The 20,351-nt window shown below is 43.3% G+C and overlaps 2 protein-coding genes across 2 annotated transcripts in view; both read left to right on the top strand.

Annotated features, from left to right (window-relative positions):
• Positions 1 to 3,825: 3,825 nt before the first annotated feature.
• MRPL42 (mitochondrial ribosomal protein L42) lies at positions 3,826 to 12,445 on the top strand. The gene is made up of 5 exons (XM_083182400.1): positions 3,826 to 3,983; positions 8,978 to 9,038; positions 9,524 to 9,608; positions 11,392 to 11,549; positions 12,332 to 12,445. Exons 1-5 carry the CDS (start codon positions 3,875 to 3,877, stop codon positions 12,375 to 12,377), a joined length of 459 nt encoding a protein of 152 aa, XP_083038526.1. The 5' UTR covers positions 3,826 to 3,874; the 3' UTR covers positions 12,378 to 12,445.
• A 7,194-nt stretch (positions 12,446 to 19,639) lies between these two features.
• The window catches only part of UBE2N (ubiquitin conjugating enzyme E2 N), a 43,168-nt gene continuing 42,456 nt past the window's right edge, over positions 19,640 to 20,351 (top strand). Inside the window, exon 1 of the mRNA XM_083182398.1 lies at positions 19,640 to 19,797. Within this exon, the coding sequence (XP_083038524.1) occupies positions 19,768 to 19,797 (30 nt within the window). The 5' untranslated portion in view covers positions 19,640 to 19,767. The remainder of the gene's footprint in view (positions 19,798 to 20,351) is intronic.

Here is a 20,351-nt window from a genome sequence, read left to right as displayed (position 1 = left end):
GGTGTTTTTGCCACGGGAGCAGGGGGGTCGCGGGGGAGGGGGGGTGTTTTTTCCGCGAATCGCGGGAGGGGGGGTCGTGGGGTGTTTTTGCCGTGAATCGCAGGAGGGGGGGTTGTGGGGGGGGGGTTGCCGCAAATCGCGGGAGGGGAGTGCGGCGGGGGGCGCTCACCTGGTGGCTGTAGAGTAGCAGTGCTGGGCAACATGGGGAGGCAGAGGGTGTCTGGCACTGTCTGTGGGCTCACTGGGCTGGTTCTCTATCATGTGAGTCAGTCATGTGAGTCAGAGGCTCCACCCAGCATTATACACACACTCACACACTTTGAGTGACAGATGTAGCCAAATATATAAGAGATTCACTGCACCCGATCATTACATATGCATGATCGGGAGCAGTGAATATACCCGGTCCCCTGCTGGCTCTGGGGGGGGGGGGGGGCAGCTTGTGCTGCCTGGGTCCCGGGGAGCCCACCTCCCCCCCACATACGTTCTGGGGCAGGCAGGGAGACTTCAATCTCCCTGCCTGCCACCGTCCCAGGGCTCCCTGCAGCGGACGCTCGTCCGCTGCAGGGGTTAAGATTCGCCGCAAGGGGCAACTCGCCCCTCCGACATTGAATACAGGGAGAGCGAGTGGCAGCCAGCCCTCCGGAACACAGCGAGTGTGCAGCGAATCCTAAACAGGATTCGCTGCACATGGCGATATTTCACATTGAATACTGCCCTAAGTATTAATTTGCAAATGATTGGAAATTAGCGGTCTACCCCTTTTTCTTTTCCATATCTATTTTGGGGACTGACACTCCCCACCATTGTACTGCAGCTTGACAAAACCACTCACACCTCTGCGCCTCCTACAGGTAACTAAGGGCCTTATTCTGGTTCAGGCGGCCAAACATATGTACGTTCAGTATCAGCGTACGTTTCTCGTACGCAGACGGTGAGCGAAAGTCCACCCACAAAACATCCGCATACGGACGGCCACAAACACCGACAAAGGGGAGTGGCGTACACTTGAGCATACGCCACCGTACACGGACGGATCTCCTCCTAGACACCGATAACTGGCGTACAACAGAGCGTACGCCACCGTATACGGACGGCTTTCGTCCGTTTTCACACCAACATCTTACGGCTATCTGAGTGTTCGCCACCTTGTACCGACGGGTCTCGCCTGTTTTCAATGGAAAACTCAGCGTATGTCACCGATCGTGAGAGTTAGCGTACGTCCGTGCACGCTGGCATACCCTTCACATATATGGCCCTCATAATCTAGCCTTTCAACTATGATTAATCCTTGTAGCTGTTAGATGTAGTTTATGTATTTTTATCATAATTTAAAAAACGATGTTTGTATAAGAGTGAAAAGGTTGACACATGTCGACTTGTGTAGATTGAGTGTGCTGCTGTTTAAAGTATATGAAAACACTTACTGAATGTGTGTAAATGGTTTCCAAATAACTACCTTGGCATATATAAGCATATATAAGTCTTAAAAAGAATCTTAACTAAAATGAAACCAACCTTTACACGTAGAGAAGTGTAGAAAGATATGCTTCCAATTTGTTTGAGTGCTGTGTGTGGCTTGCAGGTAGTGAAATAATGGTTTGGACTTAATAGACTGCAGCATTGCTTATTACATTCAGGTGTATGTGTTTGAGTAGTAATCAGCGTTAATTAGCAGACCCAGGCGTCCGCTCTCATGAGTTATCTGTAGGGGTGGTATGGAGGTGGCGGTGGCGGCCGCCTTTTTTGTGTCCGAAATGCACGGTGCTTTCGCCGATCGAGCGGTAGTAGCACCGTACATTTTTTGTGCACACCCCTGTGTACGCCCAGTTTACCTCATTATTTCGGCCGCTCCCCTCAACACGCCCATATGCCGCCCACAATGACCGTACTCTTGCGGACAGGTTTTTTCGCACGGAAAGACCCATCCGTGAGCGTTGTGGAGTCGTCGCGCCTGCGCATTGCAGAAGGTACGCATGCGCAGATTAAAAAAAAAAAACGGAACGTACGCTTACGGCCCAGCCGCCCGAACCAGAATAAACCCCTAAGTTACCTACCCTTTTTTCTCTTGTAGTGCATATTGACAGCCTTTTACAACCATGCATAAGGGGGCATTCTAGGTATTTGCTTGATACTACATGTTTGTTACGTCATCTTCTTGAGCTGCCAACTTTTGGACAAGATGTCAGTATGTTTACTATTGATGTGAGTGCATTATACACGTCTATTCCCCATGCGATGGGATTGTCCGCAATGAAACATTTCTTGACGGACAATACAGTACATTGTATGAGGGTCCGGATATAAATTTTGTACTGGGACAAATGACCATGATTTTGACAAAAAAAAAACATTTTTTGTGTGTGATGATCGGTACTATTTGCAACTGGCAGGGGTGGCTATGCGGGCGGTGGTCGCCCCCTCTTATGCAAATGCATATATGTTCGAATTTGAACCGTCATTCTTCTTTAGTGACCTGTAAATTGCAAACCGTATCACTCACTACAGTCGTTATATTGATGACCTTATATTCTGGTGTGGCCCTCCTGTTGATTTGATCAATCTCATTGATGTTCATAATTCTAGTACAAACCCAATTAAATTTACGTTTGAGCATAGTTACCGAAAAATTAATTTTTGGGATATTGCTATTAAACTTGAGGATGCCCATTTTAAGGCCCTATTTCTGCCCAAATCCTTGTTGGTCAAAGTCATTTGCAGGTGGGTCATATGTAAGTGATCCACCTGTGTAGGTTTCAAGTGTAATATTTTTTGATCAATTAACCGTTGCAGAACAACAGCTACTTATTGCATACCTCCCAACTGTCACGATTTTAGAGGGACAGTCCCGATTTTCGGGTCCTGTCCCTCTGTCCCACCCGCGGCAGGCATTGTCCCGCTGCGGGGGGTGGCAGTTGGGAGACCCCCCAATCTAGTAGAATAGACGCTGTGCGCATGCGCACAGCGTCTATTCTTGTATGAAAATGAGGTCGCGGCTAATTAGCATAAGCCGCGCCCTCATTTGCATACACCCCGCCCCCTTTTCGGGCGCTCGCGCGGCTTCGCCGCGGGAGTGTCCCTATTTCTTCAAGCCAAAAGTTGGGAGGTATGTTATTGAAAATGATGAAATCTGGGACCCATGCCCATTTTATCGCCCTATTTCTGCCCAAATCCTTGTTGGTCAAAATAAATAGCAAGTGGGTCATATGTAAGGGACCCCCTGTGTGGATTTCAAGTGTCATATTGTTTGACCAACGCTGTTTAACCCTTGAAGGACACCAGCTACTTATTCAAAATGATAACATCTGGGACCTATGCCCTTTGCCAGCCTATTTCATGACTAAACATATTGGCACAGGTAAAATACAATTGAGATTTGCGTCATTGATATTCTTTTGTTTGTACAATAATAATTTAATGATTCTGCTTAATTTAATTGTTTTAATATTAACATTTTTTGAATAAGAAGCAGGATCACGAATAAGCTGGCCGAATAAGAAGCTTTGTATGACACTGACCCCTCCCTGCAGACGCCTGGGCACAGGTACCAGGGAAGTCCAGGAGCAGGTAGGAAAGTAAGGCACAGGTGCCAGAATAACACAAGTTCAAGGAACGTCTCACCCGCCGCAGCACAGTCCGTTACCTCTCCCCGACCTGTATTTTGTCAGCTATAGTATGTTGCTGGGACGCTGCCATGCTCAGTACTCACTACTAGGCCAGTGGCCACTGCTAAGCGACAGGCAGCCAGCCAAGCGCACAGCACGCAGCAGCACACACACAGTAGTACAGTACACAAGAGAGTAGGCGTCTGTCAGCTGACCCGGAGGATGTTTCCTTTTACACAGTGTCCCCACCTCCGAGTCCTCCCTGCATCATGGCGGCCGCCGTAGTGAGAGGGTGCCGGGCAGCGCAGTGCTCCTGGCGTGCTCTCCGCTGCTCTCCTTTGGCCGGATCATCTGGTTACATGGCGGGGGATGCTGGAGGTAAGGTGGCGACGCAGGTGACCCTCCATATGTGCTGCCTGGGACAGGTCACCAAGACTGTCCTCCATGTGTACGGTGCCCAAGGACTTTGCTTGTGTGGTAGAGCAGGTGGACACTGGACAACCAGTAACACTCCACCAGTTGTGCAGCAGCTACGTATTCCCCGTGACTGAGGTCTGTAGTGACAGCTCTGACTAGGAGGAGATGTATCAAGCCTACTGTACAGTTTAGGAGGGAGGGAGGGAGTGAGTAAGTGGAGAAGTTGCCTATAGCTTTTAGCTAGTATTTATTTAGGGCATCTTATAAATGAAGGAAAATTTCTCCACTTGTCCGCTTATCACTTTGGATGGTTTGATGCATATCCATATCGAGGATCGCTAAAAACAAGCCATCCTAGCCATTTAACCCCCTCGCCGGCCGTTCACCCTATTCTATGTGGTTTGTGGCTAAGCAGTGAGCCTGCTGCGAGTCTTGCGTTTTGATGGCCGCACACGCCGCTTCCACCTCGCTTTTTAGAAATAGGTGGAAATGGCGAGTGCAGGGGGTCAGTTGAATGGATTCAGTATTGAATCCCGGCGGTCGGGATCCCGGCGTTCAGAATCCCGACAGCCGAAATGCCGACAAGGGGGGACGTGGATCGCCCCCCCTTGCGGGCTCGCTGCGCTCGCCACGCAGCGGGCCCGGTGCCTTGCTACGCTCGGCACACTAATTTATTCTCCCTCCAGGGGTGTTGTGGACATTCACGGAGGGAGAATGTGTCTGTATTTCGGCGTCGGGATTCTGAACGCCGGGATCCCGACCGCCGGGATTGTAACTGCATCCCAGTTGAATACTATGGGTGGGTTATGATGGCAAGCAATAAGCACTGCGGGTCAATTAGAACTGTCAGTAGTGCTAGACTGTAATTAGCAAGGAATGCTTTCCAAGCAAAAATAAATACATATTAAATGGCCTGATTGCAGGTGACACAAACCCGTGAACCCATAGGTTCCAGAAATGATCCTGGATTCTGTGGTTTCACTTGCAACTGTCCTGATTTTTACCAGACGGTCACGATTTCTGGTGACTGTCCCGGGTCCCACCCATGTACAGCAGTGTCCCGCAGTGGGGGCATTTGGGAGACCCATGTATCTTGCTACAAGTAGCACTGAATAGACGCTATGCATGCAGCATCTATTCACAGAGACAGATGAGTCTTGGGACATGGCCGGCAGCTCACATAACACAGGCCATGCCTCCTCAGTAATGGAAATGAAGGCATGGCTCACAATTGTGACATTGCTTCAAAGCCATGACCCCTTCTAGAGAGGACACGCCCCATTTTTGGGAGCACACAGGGGGCTGCACGCAGGAGTCCTCAGCCCGGATGCCAACATTTGGGAGGTATGATGTATATATGCCAGTGGTTCCCAAACTTTTTTAAATCACAGCACCTAGAAAATGAGAATGTTGTTCACAGCACCCCTAGGCCAAAAGTTTCTTATTGACCCATTTTGAAAAAAAAATATTAAATAAAGTAATTAGTGTTTACATGTCATTCCTAGGTAAAATTTTATGGTGCGAATTTGATTTGCTATTGTTTGTCCACATAAATTATGATTGGAAGCCACAAGCACTGGTTTTGCCTATTACTTTGACCATAAATAATTTGAGTTGGTCCTGGACCACCAACCCAGGGCACCCCTGCAAGTGTCCTGAGGCACACAGTTTGGGAACCACTGTTATATGCAATTGGAAGTTATCTATATGACTCACTAAAAATGTGGTCAAAAACTTAAATCCTAGCTTTTAACTAATGCTGGTCAAATACTCAACAGACCAATTATCTGTCATGCTGACTACATCCATGTACACATATGTCCTGGCTCTGTTCAGGATCTTGAAAGCCAGGTCTCGACCAAAAATCCCTTTTCAAATTACACCCTGAATGTGGGAAATTCTTGGGTCGTATGTATTCACTCCGAACCCAGGTCTGTTTTTATTTTTCTTCCTTTTTTGGGGGGCTAACAATAATAAGATAATTGAAAACTCGGTGGTGACTTGGCTGATGGGTTGGGATAGTTTTGTTGTAAATATGGCTGACAAGTTACTACTTAGTAGCATGGTGTACTACATTATTGTGCAGTTTTACATGAAACTGATGAAGCTGCTACGTTGTAGTGTGTCATTTCAGGAGAAGGATGAAATATATGGAGGAGTGGATTCATGCTCCATGCTGGTATTTGTATCATAGGAGAGCGCCTGCTGTTGATGTCATTTGCAGGTGTACCAAACAGCTAATCAAAAACTTTTCTGACAACCCCGTGTAGCATCCGGTTACACTACAGATAACCTGAGTTTCTCCCAGGAAAAACATGTTTCTTAGCAGGGTTGGGTCTGTTTGCACATGGCAAAGACGTGGGTCAAAGAGCGCTTTAGCAGAAACACAGGTTTTTGTTGTACAGTATGTCCATTTATCTTATATTACTGAATCCTGTACTCATTCATTTACTATGGTACATATACTGCCACCATATTACACATTGTTATATGGAGCATATTAAGGGGGGTATTCACAACTGTTGGGCTAGCCAGACAACCATGACCCAGTCTTGTTCTCGACCAGCTCGACGTGAGCTCGGCAGGCGGGATTAAAAAGGGGGCTTAGCCGTGAGATGCAGCCGGCAGCTCGACAATTCCTGGCCATTCTGCCGAGATCCCTGTTCAATGCTGTTGGGGAAGACAGCATTGAATAGGGCCCCGCCGCTATTTCTCCAATCGAGATTGAATACCCCCCTAAATCATTCAGATCAGCACCTGGAGATACCAATCTATGGGCCAGATGTATCAAGCTTCAAAAAGTGATAAAGCGAAGAGTGATAAACAGCCAGCCAATCATCTCCTACCTGTTATTTTTCAAACCCAACCTATGATATGACAAGTAGGAGCTCATTGGCTGGTTGTTTATCACTCTCCATTTTATTACTTTTGAAGCTTGATACATCTAGTCCTAAATTCCTTACAATGCACACACACACTACCACCCATTTTTATTAATAGGCAGTTAACTTACCAGTTTGAAAAAATGAATAGTTCTAAAGAGCAACCATGCATTTGCAAGAAGAAAACACACACAACCAAAGAGTAAGTGATTTACAGTAGGCGATTTCCTATACACACATACGGATGTGCACCGATGTGCTTAGCAAAAAAACACTATGCTAATTGATCTAAGTAGATTGTGCCTGCGTGCACAAAAGATCTGAGCCATCATATCTGCATGAAGAGCTGCTCATCGCTATGGGGTGTACACATGGGGTGATTGTTTTTTTTTTTTTAAGCAATCTAGGCAGCTCGCTTATAAAACAGGCAAAAATCACAACATTTGTATGTCCCCTTACTGTCACTGCCGTATGGCAGGGCAGAATATTGTGCCACCTAGTGCTGCTGCATGAGTGCAGATGTGGATCCAGGCAGCTGAGGCAATACACTACATAAGTGGTTCTCTACCCCCTCGAGTACCCCCAACAATGCATATTTTCCAGGTCACCTGGGATGTGCACTCATTCACTGACACATTTGAAAAGCTCACAGGTGGATCGAATTATTTCACCGGTGATTCTATGTGGAGACCTGCAAAACGTGAGCTGTTCGGGGTACTTGAGGACCGAGGCTGAGAATTACTGCACTACATACTGCCCCCTGGCAGATGATCATTCTTTTTAGAACACTACTGATTTGGTATTCACCCCATGATGGGACAACTAGATAATGTAATAGTACCGCTAAAACTTTCTTTTTGACACCAAATCAGCAAGTTGATTGTCCATATGGGATTGACAATTTAAATATGGACTGTGATCAGTACATTTATTGAGTTCCACCTCTCATATACAATTATAATTATATTTCTTATATTTATTCAAATTGCTATTTTAGATATGTCAATTATATATTATTGTTATGTTTTCAATCAATTAATAAACACTTAGGGGTCAATTAGTTAAAAGTGTATTTCAATTGAATTTTAAATTAAAATAAATCAATTATGTGGTTAAGGGCTAAAACGGACATTTACTGAACAGCTTTTTTTATATTGATATTTTTTTTTTTTTCTAGTGCCCATACACTAAGCCGATTTCAGGGAATTGCAATGAAACAGGCTGTGAAATCGGCTCAGTTTGATCTCCCCTCAGGTCCGATGCGTGGTCTGGTGCACATGGAACCCGAGCAGGTGGTCGGACCTGCTGGCCGTCCAAACACTCGACCTGGGACCTCCTTCCCCGGGGGGCAGGCAGCGGGGTCCGGCCAGCTGGTGGTGGTGGCCGGGGGCGTACAGCTCATAGTAGTGACGGGCAGCGGGGACCATCCAAGTGGTGGCCGGGAGGCTGGAACTTGTACTATTTTGCCGGGCAGTGGGATATGGCTGCTGAATATTTTGAAATGACTGGCCAGACGTTGATTGGCTGAGAGCCAGCCAATCAACGTCCGGCCAGTCATTTCAAAATATTCAGCAGCTGCATCACACCGCCCGGAAAAAATCCCGCTATAAGCTCCAGCTGCCGCTCGAACGGACCCCACTGCCCACCCACCACCAGCTGGCCGGACCCCCCCCCCCGGCACCGCAGCAGCTCCCCGCAATTGCATCGCATGCAATTTATTGCTTGTAAAAATGGCACATCAAGTGCCAGATCGCTTGTGAGCCTCCCGGGGAGCTGCCGGGGGGTTCTGGATAAATCGGGCTAGTGTATGGCACCCTTTAGTAAAAGTGCAATTTAGTCCATTAAAACAGAACATTGATCAATCAAAGTTGATCCTCTAGTAAATTTTACCCCTTAGGGTTTGTTCACTCAGATACTTTTAATGTGCAGCTTCGGCTCACAATCCACATGCACAGTGTGCTACAAACCTTACAAAGCTACATCTTGTAAAACATTTTGAGGGTGGTGATAAACATTTTTTTAAACATACATGTATTTTACCTAATAATTTGTTTTTCATTTTTTCATCTGTAGATCACAGAAGTTCATTTCGGCAAAGTTCTACGTATTCAGTACTTCCTGATAATTACAATTGGTATGTGATCTATTACATCTATATATACATCATTGAAGGGGTTGTCCAGTTCTAATATTATACAGACAATAGATACTCATTCATATCGGTCTCTGACACACTAGAGCACATATTGGTTAGACACCTACCATGCCCCCATAAATATTTTTTTCCATTAACAGTATGTATTTAAGTAGTGTGACCAGTACGTGAAACAAGGATGTTGCCACTTTTAAAAAAAAATTAGTGCTGCATGATGGAGATTAATAAAAATATAATCAGAATCAATGCATAGTGAGCCGTGGCCCTTCAGCTGTTGTGAAACTACACATCCCACAGAGTTTTGTTATTCGGGAATGATAAAACTATGGCAAGGCATGCTGGAATGTGTAGTTTCACAACAGCTGGATGGCCACAGGTTGGACATGCCTGCTTTAGAGGACAAAATTGATGGTCAAAGTTACTTTTCAAATAAGCTGCTGTTTTTCCTTCTCACTCTTGTTTAGCAAAGTAGAACTGGCCATGTCATCAGATGGAAAAACAATTGTTTGCTACCATCCCTCAGTGGATATTCCTTATGAGCATACCAAGGTACTGTAAAGCCTAAAACTAGCCATAGTGACACGCTTCTTTTCATTTGCTCAGACCTGTTTTTTTTTTTTTTTTAGCATATCTAATTTTCAAGAATGCTTAATATTCATACAATGGAAATATGTTTTAGCCATAAGCAGATCCAATTATCCCCAAAGAAGCGTTGGTAGTGAAAAACTGATGTTTTCGCTATCTTTCCTGATGTTTGTCTAATGTTTTTTGTTTTTTTCAGGCTATCCAATTAGATTGCCATTTATCACGTTTTTAGTCCCTAAAATCTTTTATTATGCATGTAAACAATTTGCCTTAATCTTCAGTACAAACAATATAATGCATATTCAATGAACGATATTACAAACAATATCGCTAGTAGTATGCTGTCATTTATGTTATCCTCAGATTGAGCTGCATGTACAGATGACTTTTTAACAACCCACTGGAGCGCGCATTGTTAGCGATATAGGGGAGTATTGAACTAGTTTGAAAAAACAGAAAACCAAATCGCCCCATGATTATTAAATTACTCTTATGCCTTTTCACTTTTTTGGGGGGTTGAAAAAGCATTTGCAAAAAATGCCTCAAAAGGCGGCAAAATGGCCACAATTTCACTGAAAGCGCTGTGGATCAGTAAACATGTCTTGTTTCAGGTGTTTTCGCAATTCCGAATTTTCTTTCCTACACAATAAAATGGCCACAAAATTGAATACGTGGAATCCACATTGGCCCTAAAAAAAAAGGTGAAAAGTACAGAATTTTTTGCCTAATTGAATACCCCCCATAGTGCGTACACACTGGACAATAAACATGAAAATGTCCTGACTGGTCGTTAACGTTCATAGCATTGGAAGTCTTATCTAGTGTGTACGCACTGTAAAAGTGTGCACTAAATTCTTCTGGGAGTGATCAGGAGTAAATTGATCACTCTCCATATAAATAAGTGCAAAACTGCTGATTAGCTAATAATGTGGGAGCTGCACTCTCATACAATCAGGGCATCCCCATTCATTTCTATGGACTCTATGTAGAGACTGTTTGTTAATTTGATGTATTGCCAAGCCACCTATGGATACTACAGGTTGAATATCCCAAATATCAGTTATCCAAATTATTCCGAAAACCATACATTGCTGAATGTACTTTTTTTTTATTTATTTTTTAAATGCTGAAATCCTACTGGGTACACATCTGAAACTGGCCCTACTGGGGACATGATAAGTAACTGGCACTAAATATGTGCAAGAAAATGATTGCTTGGCATTCACATTCAGTACACAAGATTTGTTTCATGTTTCAAAACTTTGTTTCATCCACAAATAAAATAAGTGTGTGTAATTCATGTGTTTGATGTGTTTATACAACATAAATGTAAGATACCTCATTGAAATTTAAAAATATTCCGAAATACGGAATAATCAGTTATCCAAAATGCTTCTTATCCCAAGCATTTTTGGATAAGGGATACTCACCTGTACTTGAATTGAAGATGACCTGATTCTTATGTTTTGTGACACCATGCACTCCAATGTCACTATGTGGGTGCCTTCAGCATAGAAATATATTGCAATAGAGAGAGAGGCTGCGGCACTCCATAAAATAATTTAATAATCGATTTTAGTTCAGTTGTTTGCATCATAATATAATATCAGCGCAGATCATGCACTATTTTCAAGGCTGGTACAATGTGAAAACATTGGCGCATGTTATGATGTAAGCTACTTCACTAAAATCTATTATTGCGCCACATGCTATTCCTCTAATAAATGTATATTTATTTCCTGTTCAGCCTATTCCTCAGCGAGATCCACTGCACAACCATGACGAATCACTCGACCTGGTTCTAAAAGCCAAACTGAGTGCTGCAGATCCTAAACCTGCGCCAACTATTGAGGAGCTTAGCAAAATGTTCTACACCACTAAGCATCGATGGTATCCTGTTGGAGAGTAAGTTATATCCACTAGCATAATCTCTTTAGCATGCCCCACAGGTGGTATAATTCGTAACTCCGTTATTTTGATTTAATGTGCTCAATAATGGATATCCCTAAAACCTGTGGAACCATCCTTTCGCCTACTTCAAGGTGTGTTCACACCGGCCGATATTTCTGAGCCACCGGTGATTGACAGCTCAGTGGGCTAATTTGTGATGTCAGTCCTGACGGATCGAGCAGTGTCTATGGAGAACACTCTGCCTGATCCGTGTGTGTGTGTGTGTGTATGTATGTATGTATATATATATATATATATATATATATATATATATATATATATATATATATATATATATATATATATATATATATATATATATATATATATATATATATATATATATTAAAAATGTATCTGCTGATCAATTGATCTGCAGGTATATCTATTGGTCTGATGTAGGAAACTGTTCTTACTTTCACCTTGTCTTTCCTTGCAATTTTGCTCAAAGAATAAACATTTTGAGGGTTATAATTATCGTTCTGTCTGCCTTTATTAATTGTCTTTTTAGTGCCATCATGGTACTTCCTGCAATGCAATATTGTCCAAATTATGTTTTAATATGCTGTAATAATTAGGTGTGTAAACCAGCAGTAATGAATAATTGGTACATCTGCAGGGATTATTTGTATCAAATTTTAATAATTTGCTTTCATTGTAAATTCTTAACCCATTACTTGTTTCCTGAAAAGGGTCGTGTTAAAATATATGCTGTCTAATTTTTATTTTTTTTGCAGATATCATAAAAGAAGAATGAAGAAGGACCCTCCCAAGGACCGCTAAATTTACTTTGAAGCTTCCTGAACAATAATACCTACTAATAAAGTTCATTTTTTTTCTGCTTTCTTAAATTGTATTTATAACATTGTTTTATTTATATATAGGTAAACTATGATTTATTTTGCAGACTAAATTTTTTTCTTAACATGAAATACATCCTTTTTATTGTATGTCCATCTTAAGTAAAAAATTGTTTTGGCATCCAAGACAAAGCTATCAAATAGTATTCTCTCTGTCCAAACTTTCCATTACTATATATAAATATTTAGAATATATGAATCCAAAATCAGTTTTGCATAATTATAGTTAATTGAGGTAGATGGCCACATACTGGCCTTATATACCTACATCACCGTTTCCCAAACTTTGCCAGTACAGTCTAGGTTTTTAAGATATTCATGACTGGGCACAGGAATTAGTACCTTTAGTAAATTTGATTTAACCATCTGGACTCAATCTGAATAATGTTAAACCTGGACTGTAAAGGCAGAGCTTGGGAATCTCAGTTGTACATTATGTTTTGTTAATACTTAGTTGATTTGTGGTCATCACAAAATTAGGAAATTAAATGGATAAATTAAAAAAAAAAAGTAGTTATAAAGAAACAAAAAGTGTCTGCCTTTAAACTATATGCTGAAAAGAGCAAACAGTATTAGTTGGAGTAAAAAAGCTCATTAATAAAGAAACTATAAAAAAATATTTATTAACAGTTTCTTATATAGCGAGCGCAGCATAATCCGTTGCGCTTTACAAAAGGAGACAATGATACAACAAACGGTATTTACAGGCAATCAAAAGGTAGGAGGGCCCTGCTCGCAAGCTTACAATCTATAGGGAAATAGGCATTGATACATAAGGATAGATACTGTATCCTTTATTGCATCGATTCCACCAGAATGCAAGGTGCCGTAACTGGTTCTGGAATTTGATAAGCTTGCCTGAAGAGATGAGTTTTCAGGGAACGCTTATAGGTTTGGAGACTGGAGGAGAGTCTTATTGTGCTTGGGAGGGCATTCCACAGAGTGGGTGCAGCCCGAAGAAAGTCCTGCAATCGGGAATGGGAGCGAGTAATGAGTGTGGTCCAGTTGCAAGATAGTTTGAGATAAGAGAAATTATGTATGTTGGTGTAGTTTGGTTTGTGGCTTTGTGTGTAAGTAAAATAATTTTATATTGAATACAGGTAACCAATGAAGTGACTGACAGAGTAGCTTTGCAGACGATGAACGTCTGGCTAGGAAGATTAGCGTTGCAGCTGCATTCATGATGGACTGTAGTGGTAAGAGTCTGTATTGGGGGAAGGCAAATAAGGAGACTATTGCAATAATCAATGCGTGAGATGATGAGAGCATGGATTAGAGTTTTTCCAGTGTCTTGTGTAAGGTAAGGGCAAATTTTGAATATGTTTTTTAGGTGCATGTGGCATGATTTTGAGACCACTTAAATGTGGGGTACAAAGATATGTTCAGAGTTAAGGATACAAAGTAGAATAGAGACATGGGGCGCTCAAAGGTAAACAAGATGAATACACAATTTATTAAGAAACAAAAAAACAAATAAAAGCAGACACAAATTAACAGTACATTAATTAAAAAGTTAATTCTTAAACATTGGATATATGTATATTTACACAGTAAGCCTTTGTTGTATAATGGCTTTTTGCTAGGTAGAAGCCCTATATCCTTAGGAATTGTGGTGAATTGGTAATTAATCGACCAGTTCAAACCCATATACTTCTAGGTTATGAGTTGAGTTTCCTTAGAACCATATGTCATCCAATTTGGTAACCAGCATAAACACTGTCCAATTCGGGCAGATCCACAAATGCCTCTATATGATTGATGTTAAGTGGGCACCCGTTGATTTTAAAGGGAATTACCTCCTTTTCTGCAGAGTGATAATGCTTAACAGCAATGTCCGTCCTGTATGGGTAGGTAACTCTTACCACTCTGCAGGGCACGCGGTTTCAGGGCAGTTTCCAAATGGATTGTTAGCCGCAGCACCCACTCTGTCTGATACCTCTCGACTGACCTTCTGTGTGGATCCAGCCAGCTTTATTGCTCCCACAAGAGCCGTCTCCTCACCGCAGTTAGCTATCACTGTAGGTTCCGTACGACGCTATGCCACAGCGTCTGCAGTATAGATGTACAGTGCTGCTGGGAGACACGATGTAGCTCTGGCTGTGTGGAGATGGACTCGCCGGGTCACGGAGGCTTTGGAATGTGTTTTGCAGCACACTGGGCGGCTTTTTCAAACCAGGGACCTCAGAGTCAAGGATAACACCTAGGCAGTAAGCTTGAGAGGTAGGAGTGATTGTCATATTCTCAACAGCAATAGGGATTTTAGGTTGGTAACTACTATTTATTGGTATAATTAATTATTTTTTTGAAATATGAAGTTTGAGGTGGCAAGATGACATCCAGGATGAAACAGCAGAAAGGCATTCAGAGACACGGCTCAATACAGATGGGGACAGGTCCGGGGAGGATAGGTAGAGCTGAGTATCATCCGCATACAGATGATACTGAAATCCAAAAGAGCTGATTAGTTTTCCAAGAGATGAGGTATAGATTGAGAAAAGCAGAGGACCTAAAACTGAACCCTTAGGTACTCCAACTGAAAGAGGTAGTGAAGAGGAGGTAGAATCAGAGAAACGAACACTAAAGGAGCGGTTAGATAGGTAGGATGAGAACCAAGAGAGGGCTGTGTCTTTAAGACCTAGGGATTGTAGTGTTGGTATGAGAAGTGTGTGGTCAATGGTGTCAAAAGCAGCAGAGAGATCTAGAAGAATTAGTAGTGAGTCTTGGCCTTTAGACTTAGAAGTGACCAGATCATTCACAACTTTAGTCAGTGCTGTCTCTGTGGAGTTTTGGACACGAAAGCCTGACTGAAGCGGGTCCAGTAAGTTGTGCGAGTTAAGAAAGTGTGTGAGGCGAGTGTAGGCAAGTCTCTCAAGTAGTTTGGAGGTGCATGGAAGTTGAGAGATGGGACGGTAGTTTGAGAGAGAGAGGGGGTCAGAATTCAGTTTTTTCAGAATCGGAGTAATAACTGCGTGTTTGAACAATGAAGGAAAGACACCAGTAGAGAAAGAAGTTACATATTTTTGTTAAGATTGGGATGAGCACAGGAGACAGAGATTTACTTATTTGTGAGGGTATAGGGTCAAGAGCAGAGGTAGTAGAGTGGGAGGAAGAGAAAGTTGCAGATACTTCATCTGGTACTTATGTAATATCTGGGCTCCCGTTTTTCTTATGAGACCGCGTCCCCTTGCGGGGCTCGCTGCGCTCGCCACGCTTCGGGCACGGTGGCTCGCTGCGCTCGCCACACTATATAAAATCAACTCCATGCGTAATTGGATAGTAGGGGTATGAAAAAATGGGGTGCATTTAACATGGGAGCCCAGATAATACATAAGTACCCTTCATCTTCATTTGTGGGATCAAATGAAGTAAATGCGTCAGAGGGCTCAGGTATGGAATTGAGCAGATCACCAACTGAGTTGGAGCATTCCAATTCATCTCTGATCTTGTCAATCTTCTCCCTGAAGTAGGAAGAAAGATCATGTGCATGGATAGTGGCTGGTGGCTTGGGTGAGGGAGGGTTGAGAAGGGATTTATATAGCGCAATATATATATGCAATATCCCCGGCACTCCTCAATATAACCACGAGAGAAACGCTTAGGTGCCTTCTTAGAACTTGTAGTTCAATATAATAAGCAGGAATGAAGCGACACTCACGAGACTTTTCTTTTCAGTGAATCAACACGGTAGTTTATTCCGACATGTTTCGATATAATCTCCCGTCATCAGGGAACAACAGTAGTGAGCACAAAAGTGTTTTATATAAGGCCTACAACACGCCTCCACCAATCAGTTGTGCATCTGTGCCTTAACCCTATCACGTCAGCTCACCTGATGGGTACAGGCCAGCAGACGCTTCCAAGGGTTTCAGCGCTAGCGTGCACTTACATATTAACATTACAAAAAAGTTTTTACATACAACAATACAATAAAATTAAAAAAGATCCTGCGGAATACTAGTCAATAAGTTTGTGAAGACCATGATTTATATGACTACTGTACACAATGTAATATAACTGCTATCAATGGTCAATTTCACATTATAATAAGACGTGTGGTATCAAATAAGTACATTCAATTAAGGTTTACATGTTTCAACACATTGTCACAATTTTTATAAGAAACAATGTAGACTTCATTTCTCATTCAAGCCTTTCGGAGACAATGTCTCCAATTTCGCAATCCATCTGCTTTCAAGTTGTAAAAGCAATTTACCTCTATTCCCCCCCCCCCCCCTCATATATAAAAAATATATATATATATATATATATATATATATATATATATATATATATATATATATGTGTATAACCAGGTCCGTAACTCCTAATGACTAGATTATACTTTGTCCGGTGCCCTCACAGGGGGAATTTGTGGACAGCAACAATGGTGCGGCACTCAGAACCATAAATAAAGAATATCAGGTGACAACCATTTTTGACAACGTTTCAGTTGTATTAAGCAACTGTTTTCAAGCATGCTAGCGATCCCCGGGCAAGAGCTAGTGGCGCTCCATCTGTATTCTTCCAGAATGTAAGATTCAATACCCACAGGGTGAGGGGAAGGTTGCACAGCTGCCATTGCTTGGGAGGATTATGTTGGCCAAGTTGGGGGCTTTAGCCCATAGGTTACAACGGGCTAATGCCAGGTTCAGAAGCTGTGAACTGCAGGTGCCAAGCTTGGGAAAGCTATGCATTTCAGAGCCTGGTAAATCTGTCTTGCATCCACCTTAGAAATCTGGGGGCTGCTGGAATGGAGTGGAGGGATAGCTGCAGTCTCTCGGTCATACATTTATATGATCCTAAATATTTGTGGTTGCACACCATAAATGGGTGTTTTGGGGGAGAGTGATCGACAAATAATTATAAATGGACCCCCAAATCTGCAGTGAGGATTAGTGAATACATTGCACACAGAGGTTGTTTCCTCGTATGTTGCTACATATACATGTTCCATGCAGCAAAGGGAAAAAAAGGGTTTGCAACAAAACAGCGCCTCACTTGCGATTGTGACTCAATTCTCCTTTGCAGGTTTAGTATAACGAAGACATGTATTTTGCAAATTTTAACAATAGTCATGCTGCCATTAGAATATACTGGAAGGTCATAAATGGTTAAAGTTATTGCAAAATAATAATAATTACACAAAGTTATGTGACTTGAATTGACAATGTGTTTTATGACACCCCAAGGGCAATAGACGCAATTTTTTTTGGGGTGTGGGCAGAGAATTGTATACAAGTCCCATCTCACAGAAGACTTCAAATAAAGTCAAGATTATAGACGTACTGTAGAGCCATCCTCTCAATTTGAAATATCCAGAGTACTTATAAGTGGAGTGGAGGTGAGTGGTATGCATATCCTTATGGGTGTCCTTTTACTAAGGAGTAGTGTGTGGTCAAAGATGGGGTCACTGTGTCTAGCTGCTGGGGACAGTGGCAGGTGGGGAGATTGACTGGGGCGGTGCACCTATAACGCAGGTTTCCTAAGGCAAGCTCAGTTAGGACAGAAACCTCCTGTGGAGCAGAAAGGTCTCTGGGGCTCCTGCTAACGCCCGTAGGATTAATGCTGCTGCTTCCTCCACCTGTGTCAGTGTTGGGCAGGTGAACACTAATGTCTGAGGATAGCACAGGTAGCTTCTGGTGGAGTGCTGGTCATGTAAAAGCATGAGGAGACATTGCAGACAGAACCAGAAGTGATGCAACATGGTTCATCTCCATGGCAATGGGAGACTTCTTCCTCTTCTGCTATTACAAATATTATTTCACAAGTACCCCCAACCGGTTTGCAGTGTACCCCAGGTTGGGAACCACTGGTTTAGAGAATAGTATAATCAGTATTGACTGTTACCAACTAGCGGAGCACAGGTAGCCATAGCTTCCAAAGAGCATTATTGTAAGTCATGGCCAGCTCAAAGCATTGCATCTTAAATCAACTATTGGTTGCCCAAACTCAGTTATGTTGCATTTTTATTTATTTGTATTTTTTCCCCAAAGAAGGGATTGGGATTTCCTTTAGTAACTTTTTGTGCAACCCAGTAATTTCTAGGTATTGCCAGTAGGCCAAAAATATACAAACCCAACACACAATGTTATAGTCAATCAACAGTAACCTTTGTGCCTGTGTTTCCCATGTACATAGCCAGATTTGAGGGGGCAGGGTTTACTGTACCCCAGGTACCCCTTTGTGAGGGGGACCCCTCACCCGGAGCATACTGATCACTAGATGAGTCCCAAAGCAGTTAGTAAGATATACTATACTTGGTAAAGTGCTGGGTTATGGTGCTGATGATTCAATGTAAATGTATCTATCTCTCATTCCTTTCTCCCCCCCTTAACAGAGTAATGTGGACTTCCTGACCAGAGGAGAGATAGGAGGATTGAGAGAGCTGTCAGTGACACATGGACCCCAGCTTTTTCTCTTCCCTGCCTGGTTGTTGGACTAATAATAAACTATTAGTTTAAATGTAATATACATAATTGGTTTAAGTTTAGTATACACTATCCAAACATCTCAACATGACATATTCCAGGAGGGACAAAATGCTCTCTACCTGAATGCAATCATAACGTCCTTTTAAAGTTAACCTGTGTTGAAACGCATTTCTTATCAATTACATAGTTCAACCCAGGTGATGCTAATCATATATTAAACAGTGACGTCCAGGTAGAGAGCATTTACTCCCTACTGGAATAGGTCATGTAGAGAGGTATGCAAAATCTAGTATCCCCATACACTCCACTGGCACCCTCTATCTTAAGTGTCCCAGGCACCTCCAATGTTTAATCCGGCCCTACCCACGTAGTTCTGTCATATGGCAAGTACTTTATTGCCACATACCTCCCAACACGACCCTCTCCAGGAGGGACACATTGCTCTGTTCCTGGACTTCCCTCTCAATGTATGATTGCCTTCACCTGTTCTAAACAGGTTAATTGGTAAGAAAGGTATTTCAACACAGATGATGGTCATCACAAATTAATAAGGAAGTCCAGGAATAGAACATTCTGTCCCTCCTGGAGAGGGTCATGTTGGGAGGTATGTTGCCACATTATTACACACACACAGCCTTGTACTACAGTGGTCCATTGGTGCAGCAGCCGGGAAGGCAGTTACCATGCAAGGAAGGAAGGCACTTGTATCATGATCATCTCACACACTCACCACACACACCCCTAGAACTACATTTCCCGTGATACTGCGCGGTGCCGCGGTGACGTATTCGGAAGCAGACGTCGCGTGCTCACTTGTGCGTGACAGGAGGATCCGGTGGACGCAGAGACAGTCCGAGGCCGCTGCACTCGCTATAAGACAGGATGACCGGGCTTCCCCGCAGGATCGTGAAGGTAATGTGTAAGCGATCTGTCCGGGCTCTGGTTTGAGAGCCGGGTCTCTGTGTGACGGGCAGAAGCCTTGGGGTGTCCCACTCTCCGCTCCCCTCCAACATGGCAGCCGCCGGCTGGAGGAGCGGCCTGGTGCCACCCAGCAAAGAGGGGCCCCCGGCGATGGGTGCAATACCCCTGGCTGTGTACCCCGCAGCGAACCTGGGACTCGTTATCCGCGGTGAAACTTTTATAGCAATGTGGATGTGCGGGGACATGCGGGCCACACCCTCACCCGCCGGAGCCCGCCCGCCCTCCACAGCATGGGCATCGCTACAAGCCGATCGGCATTAGGTCTATGGTACCCGCAGCTGCTCCTTCCCGGCCCTGCTGGGCATTACATCGCTGGCAGCACAGTGGGGTCACAGGGAGGAAGTGTCAGGGTCACAGGGGCAGTAGCCGAAGGAGGTCACCCACACACTCATTTCCTATCCAGGATTATTGTGAGAGCGTCACTGTGTGCTGCTAAAATAATATTATCACAAAACTGTGGGAACTATTATAATACATTGGGCAGC

This window comes from Crinia signifera, chromosome 4 (genome assembly GCF_055691185.1).
Source record: "Crinia signifera chromosome 4, ASM5569118v1, whole genome shotgun sequence".
Taxonomy (NCBI): domain Eukaryota; kingdom Metazoa; phylum Chordata; class Amphibia; order Anura; family Myobatrachidae; genus Crinia; species Crinia signifera.
Note: the sequence above shows the minus strand (reverse complement) of the source record. Positions and strands in the feature narration are given on the sequence as shown.